General features: G+C 38.0%; 1 protein-coding gene across 1 annotated transcript in view; it reads right to left on the bottom strand.

The window, feature by feature from the left end:
- WDR33 (WD repeat domain 33) overlaps positions 1 to 19543 on the bottom strand; it is a 106453-nt gene that overhangs the window by 48398 nt on the left and 38512 nt on the right. The window contains 6 exon segments of the mRNA XM_003909269.5: positions 10384 to 10481; positions 12159 to 12310; positions 12503 to 12598; positions 15231 to 15335; positions 15977 to 16045; positions 17775 to 18001. Of these exon segments, the coding sequence (XP_003909318.2) occupies positions 10384 to 10481; positions 12159 to 12310; positions 12503 to 12598; positions 15231 to 15335; positions 15977 to 16045; positions 17775 to 17978 (724 nt within the window). The 5' untranslated portion in view covers positions 17979 to 18001.

The raw sequence follows: 19543 nt of genomic DNA, 5'->3' as shown, positions 1-19543 counted from the left end.
ATAAATATAAAAGCCTATACTACTGTCATAACAATGGTTGAAAAATATTCAAGTAAGTTCTGAAATAACCACTTTTATCCTAAAATAGTCCAGAGATTTGGAAGCAGGCTCTGAAATTCACTTTGGAAATGACATATCAACGAGGTCAATACCTCACTTTATAGATGAGGACACAAAGTATTATAACTTGCCCCAGTGTCACATGGCTGCTAAGAGCTGAAACTGGCTGCTAAGAGCTGAAACTGCGACTAACATTCAGCTTCTAGAGCTTGTGATTTCATATGCAATTATGTGCAATAGTGTCTCTTTATATACTTCCAATGAGTTGGTTTCAGTAGCAGGAGACTAGCAGATGAAGCTGATCAGAAAAAGTAATAAAACAGTATTTTTAAAAGAATATGGAGGCATCTAGATTCAGGACTGCATATATTTTTTAAAAAAGAATATAGATGCAAATCAATGAAAGGTAATTAAGACAACTCTACACAGTGGAAGGTGAGATAAAAACCACAAAAATCACAAAACATAAAGAAAAGACAAAGAAAAATAACTTAATGAAAATATCTTTCAAAGCCTAACCTACCTAGTAAAAAGCTAAGGTGGGAAAGGGACATGAAGAAATCTTTGACTCCTAAAATTACTCTGTATCTTATCTAGAGGTAGTTAGGCAAGTATATAAATATGAAAAACCCATTATACTGTACATTTAAGATTTGTGCATTTACTGTATATATACAACTAAGAAGTATAAATATTTCAAAAACTTTTTCAAAGATTAGGTGAATTTTGAGACTCCATTCACTACTTCAAACAACAGTGTTAATAACATTATCCAATGTCTCAACAGAGGTTGGCAACATTTCCCTTTGTGATACAACCTAGTCACTTAACTCTTTGCAACGCTTGACTTTCAGACTTTAGGTCTGCCCTGAAACATAAAACTAACGTTAATATTATCAAATCTGACCATCCATCTGAAAAGGAAATGCTTTCTATAACTTCCCTGATAGGTAGGTGGCAAGCTAAATGTGGCAAAATTTCATGAAAGGGAAGCCCAATAGCTCACACAACAGTCCGTTGTTCTCTTTTCTTTCATGGGGGAAAAACACAGGGTCTCCCTCTGTCGTCCAGGATGGAGTGCAGTGGCACAATCTCGGCTCACTGCAGCCTCGAACTCCCAGACTCGAGCAATCCTCCTGCCTCTACCTTCTGAGTAGCTGGGACTACACGTGCATGCCACCATGTTTTTCATTTTTTTGTAGAAACAGGGTCTCACTTTGTTGCCCAGGCAGGTCTCACTTCGTTGCCCAAGCTGGTCTCAAACTCCTGGCTTCAAGCAACCTTCCCACCTCAGCCTCCCAAAAAGCTGGGATTACAGCTATTGTGCCTGGTCACATTCTCTTACCTTTCCACAGGAAAATAATTTCCATAATGAAATCCAAATATGATGTCCTATATCCTCCTCATCCCCTATATTTTAGGCCTATATAAAATAAATCAAATCCTACTTCCAAAATACATTAAGTATCTGAAAGTAACTATAATCGCAAGTCTCTTTTAACCAAGCAAAATACTAATCTTCCCTTTACTCTTTCTTCATGATTTCCAGACCGCTCTCCCTTCTAGTAAACTCCCCTCAAAAATGAAGCTCCACCACTCTGAACATCTATTAAGTATTCTACTAAGTGGCGAAAAACATGACACCTCAAGAGTTCACACCAATCATCTAAAACACAGGATTGTTTTTATGAATTCTAATTAACCAATCTAACAAACCCTGGAATTGAGGTTGGTAAGCAAAGTACAGAACTTCCTATTTATCTTTATTTAAATTTTACAGTTTAAATTTCTATTAAGTTTAACACCATAATATCTTCTCAAATCCTGAAATCTAGTGAACTTCTACTTGTAGTTTTGAATCCGCTGTAAATTACAAAGCAAGACCATCTACATTAATATAGAATGTTAAATAGGACAGGGGCCAAGTAAAGAATCTTACAGGCCGGGTGCGGTGGCTCAAGCCTGTAATCCCAGCACTTTGGGAGGCCGAGACGGGCGGATCATGAGGTCAGGAGATTGAGACCATCCTGGCTAACACGGTGAAACCCTGTCTCTACTAAAAAATACAAAAAACTAGCCAGGCGAGGTGGTGGGTGCCTGTAGTCCCAGCTACTCGGGAGGCTGAGGCAGGAGAATGGCGTAAACCCGGGAGGCGGAGCTTGCAGTGAGCTGAGATCCGGCCACTGCACTCCAGCCTGGGCGACAGAGCAAGACTCCGTCTCAAAAAAAAAAAAAAAAAAAAAAAGTCTTACAGCACTCTCTGCATACTTGCATCTACATTAATATAAAATGTTAAATAGGACAGGGGCCAAGTAAAGAGTCTTGCAGCACTCTCTGCATACCTGTCTCACAGGTAACAAACATCCAGGGAAAACTTACTTTGGCCATGATCTTTCACTCATGCAGCTAAAAAGCCACATTCCTCTACCATGATCCACAAATTAGCTCAAAGATTCCCTATATTGGTCTGGCTACAATGTCCTTGACCCCTCCAGCAATCCTATTAAAAAATAGGATTATGTTAGCATGATTTATTCCAGACCACTATTTCTCAATGGAAGCAGTAAGGCTTTCTTTCTCCAAGTCTGCGCATGCACGCATATGTGCATACCTGTGGTGGTGCCTTTTTTAGAAAGTTATGTGTGGCAGTCATCAATGAAGTTCACTTCAGAAGTGTACAAATTATTTATTCAAAAAAGCAGTCATCGGGCCTGATGGGATTAAGAACTACTAATCTAACATTTGATGACTCATGGCATCACAAACTACTCTTGTTTAATAACATTAAAAATGTCTGCTGGAGATAAAACATTGAGCTCCCTGACAAGGAGTTCCTAGAACCACCCTTTTACTCCTTGTTTCTGTATTCATGCTGACTTCCTTCAATATTTTCTAACGTTTCAATATGGAAAAATACTTATAATTTCCATTTGTAACAAAACAAACATGGACACTGAGAAGACTGTCACAGTCTTCAACAGGCATAGGGAGATGACCAGACTAAGGAGGCTATCCTCATATTAACTCTGTTCTCTCAAAGAGAGCTCTACTAAACATCAAAATACATTCAAAGGCAAAAAACAGAGGCCTTGGCAGATTGGCTGTGAGGCTTTTAATGTGCATTTGGAGAAATTAGGGTTATTTTATGAAACAACCTGTAAAAAAGAATTAACTGACCCAGAAACTACCATTTCTTCCTTTAAACAGAAATCCTCACTGTGGTCTCTTTACAACTGAAGAGATCATAGCACTATAGGTGCTTCTCAGAAATTGCTGAGATACAGTTTTCTGGTACATCATAAAAAGTGGCCAGGCACAGCGGCTTACACCTGTAATCCCAATACTTGGGGAGGCTGAGACGAGCGGATCACTGGAGGTCAGGAGTTCGAGACCAGCCTGGCCGACATGGTGAAACCCTATCTCCACTAAAAACACAAAAATTAGCTGGGTGTGGTGGTGCATGCCTGTAGTCCCAGCTACTCAGGAGGCTGAGACACTAGAATTGCTTGAACCCGGGAGGCAGAGGTTGCAATGAGCTGAGATCACACCACTGCACTCCAGCCTGGGCGACAGAGCAAGACTCCAACTCAAAAAAAAAAAAAAAAGTAATTAAAGGGGGAAAAAATTACTATGGGAAAAAAAAAAAACAAAAAACCCAGTATTTGTTCTGATACTTCCCTCATTGACAAAACTTACTTTGTTATACCATATTTTAATCATATACTTTGTTAAAGAATCTACTCACCAAAAATGAAAAAGCCAAGACACATTACACATTTATCTAATTGTATCAGCCTTCCCAAAGCTCAGAATTTTAACTTTCAAAACTATCAAAGACTTGATAAGCTGAGATTTATAAAAAGAACAGGGTAACTAATTCATCAGAACAAAAATTTAAACCTCACTCAAAACGAACTGAAGCATACCACTATAGAATAGACAACTACAGAATAAAATTTACATCTTTAATAAATGTAAAGACATAAAGGCTCTCTCTGAAAACTGACTGCCTAAATTATTAATCATAGGGATTTGTCACTGTTAAAAAACCTGAATCTCTTGCCAGACATGGTGGCTTATGCCTGTAATCCCAGCACTTTGGGAGGCTGAGGCTGGCGGATCACCTGAGATCAAGAGACCAGCCTGTCCAACATGGTGAAAGCCCATCTCTACCAAAAAATGAAAAAATTAGCCAGGTGTGGTGGTGCACGCCTGTAGTCCCAGCTACCGGGGAAGCCGAGGTGGGAGAATTACTTGAACCTGGAAGGCGGCGGTTGCAGTGAGCCAGTATTGCGCCACTGCACTCCAGCCTGGGTGAAAGACTAAGACCCTGTCTCCAAAAAAAAAATCGAATCTTCATATACAAACGAGTGCCTAGGAGTGGCTCTTGACTCTTAATTAAGACACTAAATATGATAGCAGCAGGATGCAACTCTGTACCCCAAGCAAGGTACAAATCTATATTCAATAAGTTTTGGTCATATTATGTACAATATTTTAAATAAGCATAGCGATTAAAAGAACAAAGTCTATCATAAAAATTTTAAACCGTTCCTGAAAAAATATGAATGCATCATGTAAAATGAGTATTTCAGGACCCTACTACACAAACTTTTTTAAATAATGTGCTTTAGATGTTAAATATGAAGTCTTTATCTCTCAATTATTTACATAATAAGACAACCTACCATGGTCTAGTCTTTTCAGTATAGCAAAGAGCCTTAAAGAAACCATTCCTCAAAGTAAGAAACTGGATACAGAATAAAGGCAGCTGTATGTAAAATGGGTCCAAGTGGTTGGTTGGATGGTTAAATGAGATATGCCTGAAGTGCTTTTAACACTAAAAGCATGGTAAGTCAACGTAAGGAATTATTCTGCTATGGGCTACTTTAAAGGGTTTTTTGTCTTGGGAGAAAACAGAATTCTGGGGAGTGTTCTGTAAAACCTTGTAGAAATAAATTAGGTTCATTGTCATAAACTACATGGTTTACCAATTTTACTTTAGTAATACAGTTATTTCCAATAAAAAGCACCCATTTTTTGGAACACTCCAACTTTGTAAATGTGTCTTCACACAGTCCAAAAACACACTGCCAAACAAAAAGATCTTTGTGTAGACAGGGGTCATCTCATTTAGTACAAACCACAAATGCAATCATGAAGGGGCACACAGAGACTTATCAAAAGTATTAGTAAAAATATTATTTTTCTTAATCTGTGTGGTGAGTACGTGTTAATTTCCATTCCATTAGTATTATATTTGAAAACTAAAAACTCCTGCATTAAGTCTCAATATAACTGCTTATGTCCATGTTCTATTTAATACACCTTATAACCCATGTGTAGTGTGAATCAATAGCTGTGGTTTAATATTTTTGTTAAATATATCATACATTCACTATAACCTCTACAGTTTTAAAGAATGTTAAAATGAACTTGAGTACCTAGTTTCCTCTACCCACACCCTTCTCCCCTGTACAAATCTTTACTTCACAATTCTGTCAATTACAGCTTAGAAAGGTACTGTTGCTGACATTACTTTTAAAACATAAAAGAGGCAGTTTAACATAGTAGTTAAGAGCATGAATACTGGAGCCAAACAGGCTTCAAATCCTAGCCTCAACTCTTATAAACTATATGACCTTTGACAGGTTTATTTAACTTTTTGGTGCCTTGGTTTACTCATGTGTAAAATGGGAAACAATCAGTACTGCTCTCATAGGGCTACTGGGAAGATCAAATAAAGTACTTACAATATGCCTGGTACACAGTAAGTATAATGTGTCAGCTGTTATTGTTAAAACCCAGAGGGTAAAACAAAATTAAAGCACGCTGAAACTTGTTAACCGATTCTCTTTACGAGTATAGTGGGGAGAAGTGAGGCTGTGGGAGAAAATTAAAAATAAAAGAATATAATGCCTCTCAGTAAAATGTATTTCCATACTCTTACCGATTTCATATTTTCAACCTGCCAGTGGTTAAGTGACCTGCTTTCATATGTCCATAAAACTACACTTCTAGCACTCACACGGCTCTCCTCCCATATTATCAAATGTCTTTAACAATTGTGAAAATATCTCACCCTCCCTATTAAACACAAGGATAGGGGTTATACCTTATAAACCAGTCTCCTAGGTAACTTGCATATAAGATACTCATTGTTTATTAAATAGATTTTAACGGTACTATTTCAGTCAGAGTCAAATGTGTAAACATAACCTATAGGCTCATTTAGTCTCACATATTTCTGGTGTGTACAATGTTACTTTACCATAAGCTTGGGAAGCTGGAGGAAATTTTTTTTTTTAGATTTTAATAACAACTTTAAAATGTTATTTTAATCCCAGTCTATAAATTGCCATAATACTAAAAAAAAGGAGAAATGGAACTATGGTGACTTAGACATCCTTTGTAATGGTGGACATATACATTGTGCTTCTCAATGCTGCAGTATATTCTATTTCATCAATGTCTGTTTTTTCAACTTACGTACCAACCAACAAGGACTTTTGTATAACAAATCTGCCGTCAACAGATTTATGCTTATTTTACACCTTAGAAAATCCTCATTACTTTTCTCTTCTGTAACTTCATCCTTTTCTAAGCATAAGAACAATTTCAGAAATACTATTATAAAAAGCAACTACAGGCCAGGTACGGTGGCTCACGCCTATAATACCAGCACTTTGGGAGGCTGTGCGCACGAAACATGTGAGGTCAGGAGCTCAAGACCAGCCTGGCCAACATGGTGAAACCCTGTCTCTACTAAAAATACAAAACTTAGCCGGGCATGGTGACACGTGCCTATAATCCCAGCTACTCAGGAGGCTGAGGCAGGAGAATCACTTGAACCCAAGAGGCAGAGGTAGCAGTGAGCCAAGATCACACCACTGAACTCCAGCCTGGGCAACAGAGCAAGACTTGGTCTCAAACATATTTTTTAAATAGTAAGAAAATAAAAATAAAAAGCAACTATAAATTCTGCATTCAAAAGTACAAGTCCAGGGTGGTGGCTCACACTATAATCCTAGCACTTTGGGAGGCCGAGGCAGGAGGATCCCTTGAGCTCAGGAGTTTGAGACCAGCTTGGGCAACACAGGGAGAGCCTGTCTCTATTTTTTAAAAAAATTAAAAATTAAAAAGTATAGTATCATGACTTCTGTTCTGCACAGGCACACTGTATGCTCAAAGCTGAAAAACTCAGTCACGAAGACCCTACAGCTGTCTTTCAATACTGAACGGCTTGCCATGTGAATTAAGCGCAGAATTAATTTTTGGTATTCCCGTAGGCAAGACAAATTGTAAGGAAGCAGATTTCTGATATAAAGAAAAAACTCCCTGAAAATTAGAGCCGTCTAAAATTAAAAAAGGAATTCATGTGAAGTAGGGAATACTACATCACTGAGAATGTTTGCCAGTAGACTAGTTTTTAGGAATGCTGTAGAAAAGTATTTGATGGAGTTTGACTATATGATCACAAACTCCCCTTAAATAGAATTATTCTTGGATTTTCTGAATACTTAAGTCCAAAAGTAATGGCTTGATACACAACACTAACAATGCAAAGGAGTATGCTTATCTACCTGATGCCATAGAGTCTATGTGCATTACATGAACATCATCCTTAATAAGGGGCAACTATATTTCAGAGGTTAGGATATCCTGTCCCTATTTGTTTGACTTTGTGATCCAACTTTCTCTGAGTAGAGCTACGTAGGTTCACTTCACATTTTATTTAAAGAGCTTCTCATCATCCCTTGAAACAACTGCCAATCCACCATCGCTTTGACCCCACAACTCACTAGCGGGAGAATGGGAAGCTCTCAGATGCATAAAATTTGGAAAAGTGAGAAATGACAGAAAACGGACAACTGGAATCTAATAACTCTTCTCCTACACCAGACTTGCTATCAGAATTACTGGTTGGGTGGTATAATCAATTCAATATATTCATATCTGCCTCATATACTGAAGTGTCTTGGGGTACTAAAAATATTGTTACTGTAAAGCAAGTAGAATATTTTTTAAAAAGAATCAAAAGGTATTAAAAAGCTAGAATGTAAATGTAAAAGTACATGAAGGCTCATTATACCTTTGTGCATGTTTGAAATTTCCATAGTAAAAACCTAAAATAAAGAGCCCTCAAACAAAAATCTCAACCCTCATTTATGATTCAGCATCTACTTAACTTCATCTAAATTTACCTGGACTTATCTGAAAATATTTAACTCCTAGTTAATATCCCTTGCACACTCTAAATTTCAGAGGAAAGTTCTTAATGAAACACTTTCAACACCAAAATTGAATAATGCTTCACTGGATCATGGGACTGAAAAACGTTATCACATATATTTCCTTCTTTTTTAATATCCAAGCTGCAAAGTGGTTTTAGATCAGACTTCAGTTAGTATAGTCCACTGTAAAATTAGTTGTTTTAATACTGTCGAATTACCTTTTTTTTTTTTGAGATGGAGTCTCGCTCGGTTGCCCAGGCTAGAGTGCAGTGGCACAAGCTCCGCTCACTGCAAGCTCCGCCTCCTGGGTTCATGCCATTCTCCTGCCTCAGCCTCCCGAGTAGCTGGGACTAGAGGCACCCCTTACGACACCCAGCGAATTTTTTTGTATTTTTAGTAAAGATGGGGTTTCACAGTGTTAGCCAGGATGGTCTCAATCTCCTGACCTCGTGATCCGCCCGCCTCGGTCTCCCAAAGTGCTGGGATTACAGGCGTGAGCCACCGCGCCCAGCTACCCTAGAGTTACTTTTAATAAATAAAATCATTTCATTTTCTCTAAGTTTCCAGGATTTTAAAAACTTAGAAAATGTTTAAATTGTTTCTGCTTAACAGCTAAGACTAATAGAGAGGAAAGATTCAACATGAGTGTGGCATTAGGCTGGGAGTCAAATGATAAGATTCTAGTCCTGGCTCTGAACCTATTTTGCTTTGAACATGTCACTTACACCCTTGGGATCATGGAGTTCATCCATAAAATAACTCAGACATGATCATCTCAAAGTCTCTGTCTCATTCTGAAGTTATACAATATTATGACCTTTATAGTGAGTAAACTCCCTCAATGTGACAGGTTCCCTACGTCATACAGTACTGTGTATAAAAAAGGCTACGTCATACAGTACTGTGGATAAACCCTAACAAAATGTGCAAAGTCAAGAGTGTTTAAGCAAACGTGATGGAAGACACTGACTCGAAATATGGGCTGAAATACAGATTAAAGTATCTCAAGAGTCTTTCCTGTCGACAAAGCATCAATATCATATGCTACAGCTAAAGCTCTGAAAAACTGTGAGAAACTTAACGATTCAACCGAGGCAACTATCTCTGCCGACTCTTGAACATAAGGGAAAAGCTCTGAATAATAATTTGACACCCAACACCTGTAGCACCCATCCTCCCACCCTGTATTTATGTGTCAGAGAAAGACAGTATTTTTGTGGCATCCTGGAACCAAGGGTATGGAGTAGAAGGTACTGTTTGTTAAACAGTACATTCAACAGGTTCATACTAAGCACTTGAGAAAACTACCTTCCTACTTAATAAACTAACAGGATCCAGTCAGAAGTGTCTTTGTTGTGATGTTTGTAGTGCATATATCCAATGAATTCCTTAGCTCTACCACCACTGAATTCACGTAACTCACCCAGATGTACTGTTACTATTTCAACAGTCCCACTTTATAGAGTCCAATATTCTAATGCATAATCTAAAATAATCGAAGTGAGAATATGGACTTTGGTTAAAGAATGAAGTAATTCATAGAGGTTTATTAATTATAAAATCAACAAAAGTAAACAAGCAATGCCACCCGAACTTAGTAACATGCGGGCCATGTAGTACAAATGTGGTGTACTGAAAAACCAACCGCTTTCAGAAATCGTAACACTAAGAAGTGTAGCTTTGATACCTCTATCTTGTTGGTTAATTCATGTTGTAGAAGGACTGCCAGGGGAATGACAGCTATCTAAATCAAACCACAGTGTCAATATGTTGGGAACAAGTACCCTGGCTACAAGAAAGGAAAAGGAAAAGGAATACAGCCCTAAAAGATGCATACAGATAAGCAAGTAAGGGGGGAGCATTCTTGTATTTAATTTATAGCTAAAAAATTCAAAGGTAACACTGGTAGTAAAAACCTACAAAATGACTGTGAATCAGAGAAAGTGTTGGTTTTTTTGAAGAGCCTGAGACGGTGTGTATATGTAAGAAACTGAATGGAGATGTAAGCCAGTATTGTGGTGTTGCGCTGATTTAGCCACAAATGTCTTCCCTATTGAAATATTCCAATCAGTACCGTTAGTACACGTACCTCGGAGAATTCTTTCCTCATGGCAACGAAGAAAGTCCCAGATTCTAACAGTGCCGTCATCAGAGCATGTAGCAAATTTATTATCCGTGGGTGAGAAACTGTTACATGAAGACACACAGCAGGGGAAAGAAGTCAGCATTTAACAGATAATCTGTGTTTCTCAGACAGGGAAAAATAAAAACACTGTGCTGCATTATAAACAGGAGAGGGAAGAATCCAGTGAAGAAGCCCTTAAAGTGAATGTCGTCAGCTAACATAGGCATCTCATCAAAAGAAGTCTTCAACAGAGCAGTTGTTTGAGTTTTCAATCATCAGTATTCTGAGAACTTCTAGTGTGTATTATTAGTGCTAATGCTATCCATGTTCCTTCCCTATTTTCTATCATACCAGGAAATCACATGAAGCTGCCTTAAGTGGTGAAACTAAATGGATTCTATTTTTGCAGTATTCCCATAGTCTTTTAAATTGCACACGAATACTGCTCCCAAAATTATCATCAGCTTCTGCCTCAGACACTTCATGAAATGATAAGCTGAAACAATGTGGGCTGTCTATTAAAAGAATGATTGCTAAACATCCCTACATACGATGTTTCTCATCCATTCCAAAGGTCTGTAGAAAATTTTCACATCTTCCTGGCAAGCTATTCCATGAATGTTGCACCTTTTGAGTAAAACTTTAAAATAAGGACATTCAGACTTGTGTTTCAAGCCAAAGAATCTGCTGCAAGAAGGATTCAGTTTTTCCCAGTAGTGAAAGATCATTCAAGTTTCTCAAATAACTCTAAAAACTCCCTTGAACTTTGGAATCCTATAACTAAGAAAGGACTAGCTGTGTAAACTCAATGTATGGGCAAGACACTAAGGCAAAATCTACAAAGCAGAAGCATGTTCATCCAACAATTTGTTAAGATTCTGAAAGGATAAGCAAATGACTACAGTGGATGATGTTTCTATAAAGATGTCAACCTCCCCCACACATGGGTGGCACAACCTTAAAGAATGCTGCTTAGCTTTATTCTGAGGCTGCAGCAATTCTTCAGGCTTGTATTTGGAACTTTTTCCCCCAGTTTTACTATACATACCTCACTGATGTGTAAAAATATACAACTCACTGAAAATATTTTAAACTCCACTTATTGTATACATTTGCATAAGTGATGTTATCAACAGTGAATCAGAAGAAAAGTCCTAGAGTCTTCTTGACAATGATCTGCTTACAGCTGCAAAGCTTGAAGAACCCATTCATTACTCCATTAATGTTTGCCACATCCAGTTATCTGTGAGGGTTTTAGTCCTATACTTTCCTTTGGAAGTCGTGGCATAACCAAGCCAACCAGGTCTTCACTTAAGCCTTTTTCCACTTTGTGTGAATTCTGAAGTTGTTTTCTGCAGGCTTTAGATTTTATTCAGTTGCATAATTAAAGACTGAATTCTTTATTTGGAATGAAATATTCTTGTCTTACACAGTAGATAATAAAAAGGAATAACGTATACACATTATTAATCATAAATGAAAAGAGAAAACCAGTGCAAAATGCGGCAGACAGTACATCTCTAACATATTGCAAAGGCTGATACCGGGACAACACTACTTCAGAAAGGTGCCAGCAAAATGGTGAATGTGTGAAAACAAAGAAAAATATTGTGTTTATAGGGTGCAGAAAGTTTCCCAGAATCTGACAGAGCCCATGCATCTCTGCACCCAGAATACACTTAGAGAATAATTTAACCATGACAATAGGGACTACAGAAAATGGTATATTGTGTATAAACCTGGCCTCTCTAATCGCCTCCTTATGTGCCTGGAACATCTTGACGTTGTTCATGTTCGACTGCCAATATTTCACATATCCTCCGTGGTCTGCTGTCAACATCCACATGTCATTATGTGACCACGTCATGGCCCTCACTGGGCTGTCGTGAGCCTGTGAAAACAGAAAACATTAATTAGTAAGGTGTTGCTTCAAAGAATATATGACTAAAGGCTTACAAGAGCATATACTGACTCGAGGCAACAATTCGTCCAATTCTAAGTGTAACAATGCCAATGAAGTGACTATATCTCAAGTTCTTTACAGTACCATACGATGATACCACCATCTGGTGATTACTATTACCTGTAATATTGTTTCAAAATTGAAAGTGAGTCCATTCCACAAGGTAAACTCCCCACTAGAAGCTCCAGTGACCAAGCGTCTTCCTTCTGGAGTCCACTAAGGGAGAAAAAAAGACAGGTTATACAAGGGCACACATCCTCCAACTTCACTAATTTTGAAAAACATTTTAAAGGTATTTATAAAACATGCAATAACTGACATAAATAAATGAAACTGACTTTTGCTTAAATGTAGCTCAGCTTTATCAGAAGTACTTCGTCAGAAAACAACACAGTGCAAGGAAGGCTCTAGTCCCTTGGCTTAGTAGCTGAATTAAAGATACTAAGTATATTACGAGTATACGCACCTACTCACTAAATTACATGCACCTATGCATGCTAAAGACCATTTCAATACAGAATATGCGAAGACCTCATTTCCCTAGGCTATATGATAGACTAACAAAAATAAGGTCACCAGAACAACTCAAAGACTGGATAAAGGATTTGGCGCTTACAAGTAGGAGAGGACAAATTCAGAAAGAAAAGTTACCAGTGTTTAATTAAAATAACAAGATAATAAGAAGTACCAATTTAAGGACAGTGAGGCTATCAAACTCTTCCTGCACCTAAACATATTTTAAAAAAAAAAATTGTAAGCTCTCCTCCATTCAAAGTACCAAGCAGTGATAACTCTTAGGCTGATCTACTCTCAAAAAAAACCATAATAGTGCCATGACTAATTAACACTACACCAACATTTTTAATTTTTTATTGATACACAATAGATGTACATATTTGCAGGGAATGACAATGCCAATAATTTTTTTTGTACTTTTAAGTGCACCTTTTCTCCTTTTAAATTAAACTTAAAGCCCTTTATTACTTTTTGCACTTAAAGCTCTTTAAATATTTTTACATCAGTATTTTAATGTCACAATTTGCATACTAAAGGAAATCTGTAGCATACATGATGGCTAATTTGAAACATTTCAAATTTTTTGTTTTTACTTTTTATTTTCAACTTTCTATGATGGATCACACACTCATTTTCCTTCAATGATGTAAATATACAAAATGTCAATATAACAATCCTATTTTCCAAAAACTCTGACAAAGTTGAAAAATACAAATACATATGTGCTTATAGAAACAGTAAGATAGGATATATAAAATGAAGGTTATTTCTTAAATTACACAAATATATGTGACAATTTGGCTTTTTATTGCTTACCTGTAAGTCACAGTTTTGATTATCAGATTTAAAGCCTCGTCCCTTTCTAGTTTCCGTTATCTGGTATGGATCCTGACCCAGTCAATACTACAGACAACCAAACTGTAGACACACAGCCCACAGTCTTTATACCTTAGCATCTTTTGATTTTGACTGTGCCTCTGCATGTGCAAATTCTTCCTAAAACCTTATAGCGTAATCCCCAAATGAGAACATTTACCCACCTTATAAAATATGGCGTGCTCGGATTTTATTCTTTTCAAAAAGGTTTTCCATGTTATGCTAAGAGGATATTAAAATTAGCTGCACATCACATCCCTTTGACCAAATTCCCTGATTAAAAAAAAAATTATACTATACACTGGTTGCTTCTACTCACATAACAATGTTTCTTTTTTTCTTTTTCTTTTTTTTTTGAAATGGAGTTTCACTCTTGTCCCCCAGGCTGGAGTGCAGTGGAGGCGCAATTTAGGCTCACTGCAACCTCCACCTCCCGGGTTCAGGTGATTCCCCTGTCTCAGCCTCGTCTCTCAGCTGGGAATACAGGCGCGTGCCACCACGCCTGGCTAATTTTTGTATTTTTAGTAAAGACAGGGTTTCATCATATTGGTCAGGCTGGTCTCAAACTCCCGACCTCAGGTGATTCACCTACCTCAGCCTCTCAAAGTGCTGGGATTACAGGCGTGAGGGATGTGTCTACTGCCTAAGGCCTCTTAGGCAAATACTAGGCATAAGACTAAATGCAGCTATTTCTATGGAGTTCAGACTGACATCTCTCTCCCAGGACCTTTTGGTTCTCCCTGTTGTCTATCATACTCCTCTGATATCAGAAGATCTGCTTATTTTCCTCATCTGCCACAATCATCTTTTCTTGGTCTCACTTTTTTTCAACTGTTATTTGCTCAACTTAAGATTGTTAACTATTCTACATCTCTGGATACTGTTAACCAACAAGTGCATTAGCTAGGAAATGGAATAATCGAAACACAAAGAAGAAAATGATTACATTATCATCTATGAAAATCAGAGTTACAACTAAAAATTGTATTTTTAAAATTTTAAAAATACATTTAAAATTTAAATGTATTAAGTGCCTAGTAGGTACCTTCATAGAGCTAAAAATTACGGTACGCCATAGTTCTTCGGCTCTCAGATGTTTTCCTGCCTAGTAACTCCTAAGTATTCTTCATTTACCTTGGGATGCTGCTGTTCTAAATAATAACAAAAGCATCCCTATTCAAAGGCAACTCTGAGACCTGCTACAACATGTATCCATCTATTGAGAGAATTCTACAGAAATTGCCACATGAAGAAAAACAATCCAAAAGTGATATCTCACTCAATGGTGATAAAGTAGATAAACAACTGGATATTCCAAAATAAAATTACTAGCAATAAACCAATTATAAGCCCAGATATACTTTTAAAATAATGTTTAATTTTCTTTGCCCTGTCAAATACATTTGCTATATAACTCTGGATTATTTTCCCCCAAAATATCCAACAGATTACTTACCCTAACAACAAATACCGGACACTTTACTTTATTTGTTGATGTCCGAACAAATTTTGTTGTTACTGCATTCATAGGATTATTCAACATTCCTATAGGTGGGACCAGCTAAAAAAAAAGAAAATTGGGTTTTTAGAGCTCCTGATTACATACAAGGCAGAAACCAGAAACACGGCAAGGTAATTATTTCAACATTTAAAGACAAATTTGGGACCATATAAAACTTTCCCACAAAAACTACAATAAAGAATTATTACAATTAGCTTACTAATTAAGTGAAGAAAAGTGAGATACAGGAAAGTTAAATACCCATTATTACTAAACAAACAAGAAAATCAAGTACCAGTACTAACCCAGTACAAGTTGGTACAAGTACTAACCCAGTTAGTACTTAAAGTCAACACAATTAAACATGTTCACAGAAAGCTTATTAAGTTCAAATTTAAGTTTTAAGAAATTTAAATTAATTTTCCAATTACAAGACTTTAGATTACAAAGCTTCTTTTTGGACATTGCTTTAAGCCCCAAATCAAAAATTCACCCATCATTAGATTAAAAGGAAAATCTAAATTGAGACAAAAACATAATGCGCAGTTTACACAGATGTGTTATATTATCCCTTTGGGAATATTTTAATTATAAAAATGTAAAAAGAAAAGACCATTTTGGACTTGAGGTCACGTAGTTAAAGCTAAAATATTCAAGCAAGGAAGTGTCTATTAAGCTAGTATGACACATCATATACTTACGTCATTGTAATAACCTGCATCAGGCTGAATTGCCCGCATATCTCTCTGGTCTCTTTGCCATATTCTGTTCTGTTAAATAAATAAATAGATCAATTAATGACTATATAGTCTAATTATACTCAATTTGAAATTAACAAAACATAAGCTATATTAAAAATGGATAAACAGAATTTAAAAATACTATTTTCTAAAATAGTGGGTGCCTTAGAGAGCTTTCCCTTCTGATGCTACTAACACTGCTTAGAACTTCCCTCCTCACGGTGCCTCACACCTGTAAATCCTAGCACTTTGGGAGGCCGAGGCAGGCAGATCACTTGAGGTCAGGAGTTCAAGACCAGCCTGGCCAACATGGTGAAATCCTGTCTCTACTGAAAATACAAGCCAGAAATTACTTGAACCAGGGAGGCGGAGGCTGCAGTGAGCTGAGACGGTGCCACTGCACTCCAGCCTGGGCAACAGAGTGAGATTTCATCTCAAAAAAACAAAAACAAAAAGAACTTCCCTCCTCACTTTATCATATTAGCCCCTACCCACTCATCCAAGACACTGTCAGCTCCAACACAGTCTCCCTGATGCTACCTTAAGAAAAGGAAACAGCAGAGAGGGTAAACAGACATCCCCAATTCCTTCAAAGCCCTAAGCACAAAACAATTCCTCATATCTTGCCCTTGGTCTTCTTAATTCCTCTCAAATTCTCTCCTAGCCTACTTTCCCAATTGAAATTCCCAGAAAAATCAAAATCTGTCTTTATCTCTGAATCTCTTTCTCCAGTATGCCTGCAACATACTAATTAGGCCCAATATGCAAATAGGTCTTTAACCACAGGTCTAAAGTAATGAAAAACAGACAAATTTTCATAGGAAGCCAGACCTAAGCCCAATGAACCTAATAGGGTAATATTAGTAATAAGGCCAATTCCTACCTTAACCCAAGTAAATAAATAACTCTAACGGGAAACTGTAGGTAGACCCTGCCTTGACTTTACTATCTGAGTTGCTTTCACCTTGTAGGACTGCAGTAGGCATTCAGTCCTCACGAATGTAAAGCCCTTTCCCTGACTCTAAGTACCACCTATCACCAGGGCTTGGAAGTGGGAGAATCCATGTTCTCCAAGCCATTGTCTAACAAAAATATTCCTATGTTGGTGGTCTTTTATTATTTCATATACACTGCAGATTTAACAAGTGTTTTAAGATTGGCCTAGCGATTAAAGTACTCCCTTCTAATCTGTGAACTTTTAGAGCAAATCCTGTTTCTAAAATGGGGTCTAACTTTAATAATTTTTTAGAAGATGATACAGGCACAGAATTTTAGAAAGTGCTGGTGGTTTGAGGTTCTTCCTAAATGAGCCAATTTGAAATTCCACCTTGTCCCACTAATTCATCTAACACAGGTATACATAACTTACTACACTACATCTAGAAAATCATCTTCTTTTAAATAACCAGGCCAGGTGCAGCGGCTCACACCTGTAATCCCAGCACTTTGGGAGGCTGAGGTGGGTGGATCACCTGAGGTTAGGAGTTCAAGACCAGCCCAGCCAACATAGTTGAAATTCTGTTTCTACTAAAACTACAAAAATTAGCCAGGCATGGTGGCAGGAGCCTAGAATCCCAGCTACTTGGGAAGCTGAGGCAGAAGAATCACTTGAACCTGGGAGGCAGAGGTTGCAGTGAGACAAAACCGCACCATTGCACTCTGGCCTGAACAACAAGAAAGAAACTCCATCTCAAAAAAATAAAATAAAACAAATAAATAACCAAAGTTTGGTCATCTGAAGCAAATTAATTAGGCTTACCTCCAAATACTTAATTACAGATGGATTGTAGTCTATGGTTTTTCGGTTTACAGCTTTTCTCATTCGTTTTCCATCAAAAGTAAGCTGTTGCATTGCTTGCTGTTGTGCAAAATCAGGTCGCTTATAAAACAACTGTCGAGGTGCCTGGTGCTGGAACCTTGGCATATGGAAAAAACGAGGAGGAGAACCAATTTCTGTAGCCATGGTGATGTTTTCCTTCCAGGATACTAGGATAAGGAAAAAGTACTTTCACTTCAAATATCAGCACTCCAACAATGCCTGAAAACATTTTTAAATTAACACTTTTTACACTTCTTTTCCCTTATCTAACATGCATCATTTCCAGTTACACAATGAACTACAGTCATGAGTCACTTAACGGGCATATGTTCTCAGAGATGCATCCTTAGGCAATTTCATCATTGTACAAACTTCACAGAGTTGTACTTACACAAACCTAGATGGTATACATAGCCTACTACATACCGAGGCTACATGGTGCAGCCTCATGCTCCTAGGTTACAAACCTGCACAGCATGTTACTATACTGAATGCTGGTGGCAACTGTAACACAGTAAGTATTCATGTATCTAAACATAGAAAAGAAACCACAGAAAAGTAAGATAAAAATACTATATTATAATCTTATGAGACCACTATCATATATGTGGTCCAACATTGACCACAATGTCATTTTGTGGTGCATGACTATATTAGATCAATAACAGAGACCAGCCACACATTTGAAAAAGACGACAGTCAAGGCGGAAGGATCACTTGAGGCCAGGAGTAAGATCGGGCTGGGGAACACAGTGAGATTCCCATCTCTATAAAAAATAAAAACATTAGCTGGGCATGATGGCATGCACCTGTAGTCCTAACTATTCTGGAGGCTGAGACAGGAGAATCACTTGAGTCCAGAATTTTGAGGTTGCAGTGAGCAATGATCGTGCCACCGCACTCCAGCCTGAGTGACAGGGAGAGACCCTGTTGGAAAGAAGGAAGGGGGGCGGGTGCAGAGAAAGACTAATTCACAGAATAAGTGCTAATAGGCATTTGTTGTAAAATTCAGCCTCCTGAAGAAAAAAAGCAGGATTGGTAACAGCTTGAGGCAGGGTGTATATGTGTGAGTCAGTGGATGGGTATGTGTTTATGTTTAGGGAATAAAAGAAGGTAGAATCACTGGGAATTGTTCACTTTTTCTCTTTTTTTTCCCCTAGAGATAAGATCTCTCACTGTGTTGCCCAGGCTGGTCTCAGACTCCGGGGCTCGAGATCCTCATACTTTGGCCTCCTAAAGTGCTGGGATTACAGGCATGAGTCACCAAGCCGGGCCTTACATTTTTAAAATTAAAATTTCACAGCTGGGCGTGGTGGCTCACGCCTGTAATCCCACCACTTTGGGAGGCCGAGGCAGGTGGATCACGAGGTCAGGAAATCGAGACCATCCTGGCTAACACGGTGAAACCCCGTCTCTACTAAAAATACAAAAAAAAAATTAGCCGGGCGTGGTGGCAGGTGCCTGTAGTCCCAGTTACTTGGGAGACTGAGGCAGAAGAATGGCGTGAACCTGGGAGGCGGAGCTTGCAGTGAGCTGAGATCACACCACTGCACTCCAGCCTGGGCGACAGAGCGATACTGTCTCAAAAAATAACTAATTAATTAATATTTCACGTAGGCCAGGCACAGTGGCTCATGCCTAAAATCCCAGCACTTTGGGAGGCCAAGGCGGGCAGATCACAAGGTCAGGAGTTCGAGACCAACCTGGCC

This window comes from Papio anubis, chromosome 10 (assembly GCF_008728515.1).
Source record: "Papio anubis isolate 15944 chromosome 10, Panubis1.0, whole genome shotgun sequence".
Taxonomy (NCBI): domain Eukaryota; kingdom Metazoa; phylum Chordata; class Mammalia; order Primates; family Cercopithecidae; genus Papio; species Papio anubis.
Note: the sequence above shows the minus strand (reverse complement) of the source record. Positions and strands in the feature narration are given on the sequence as shown.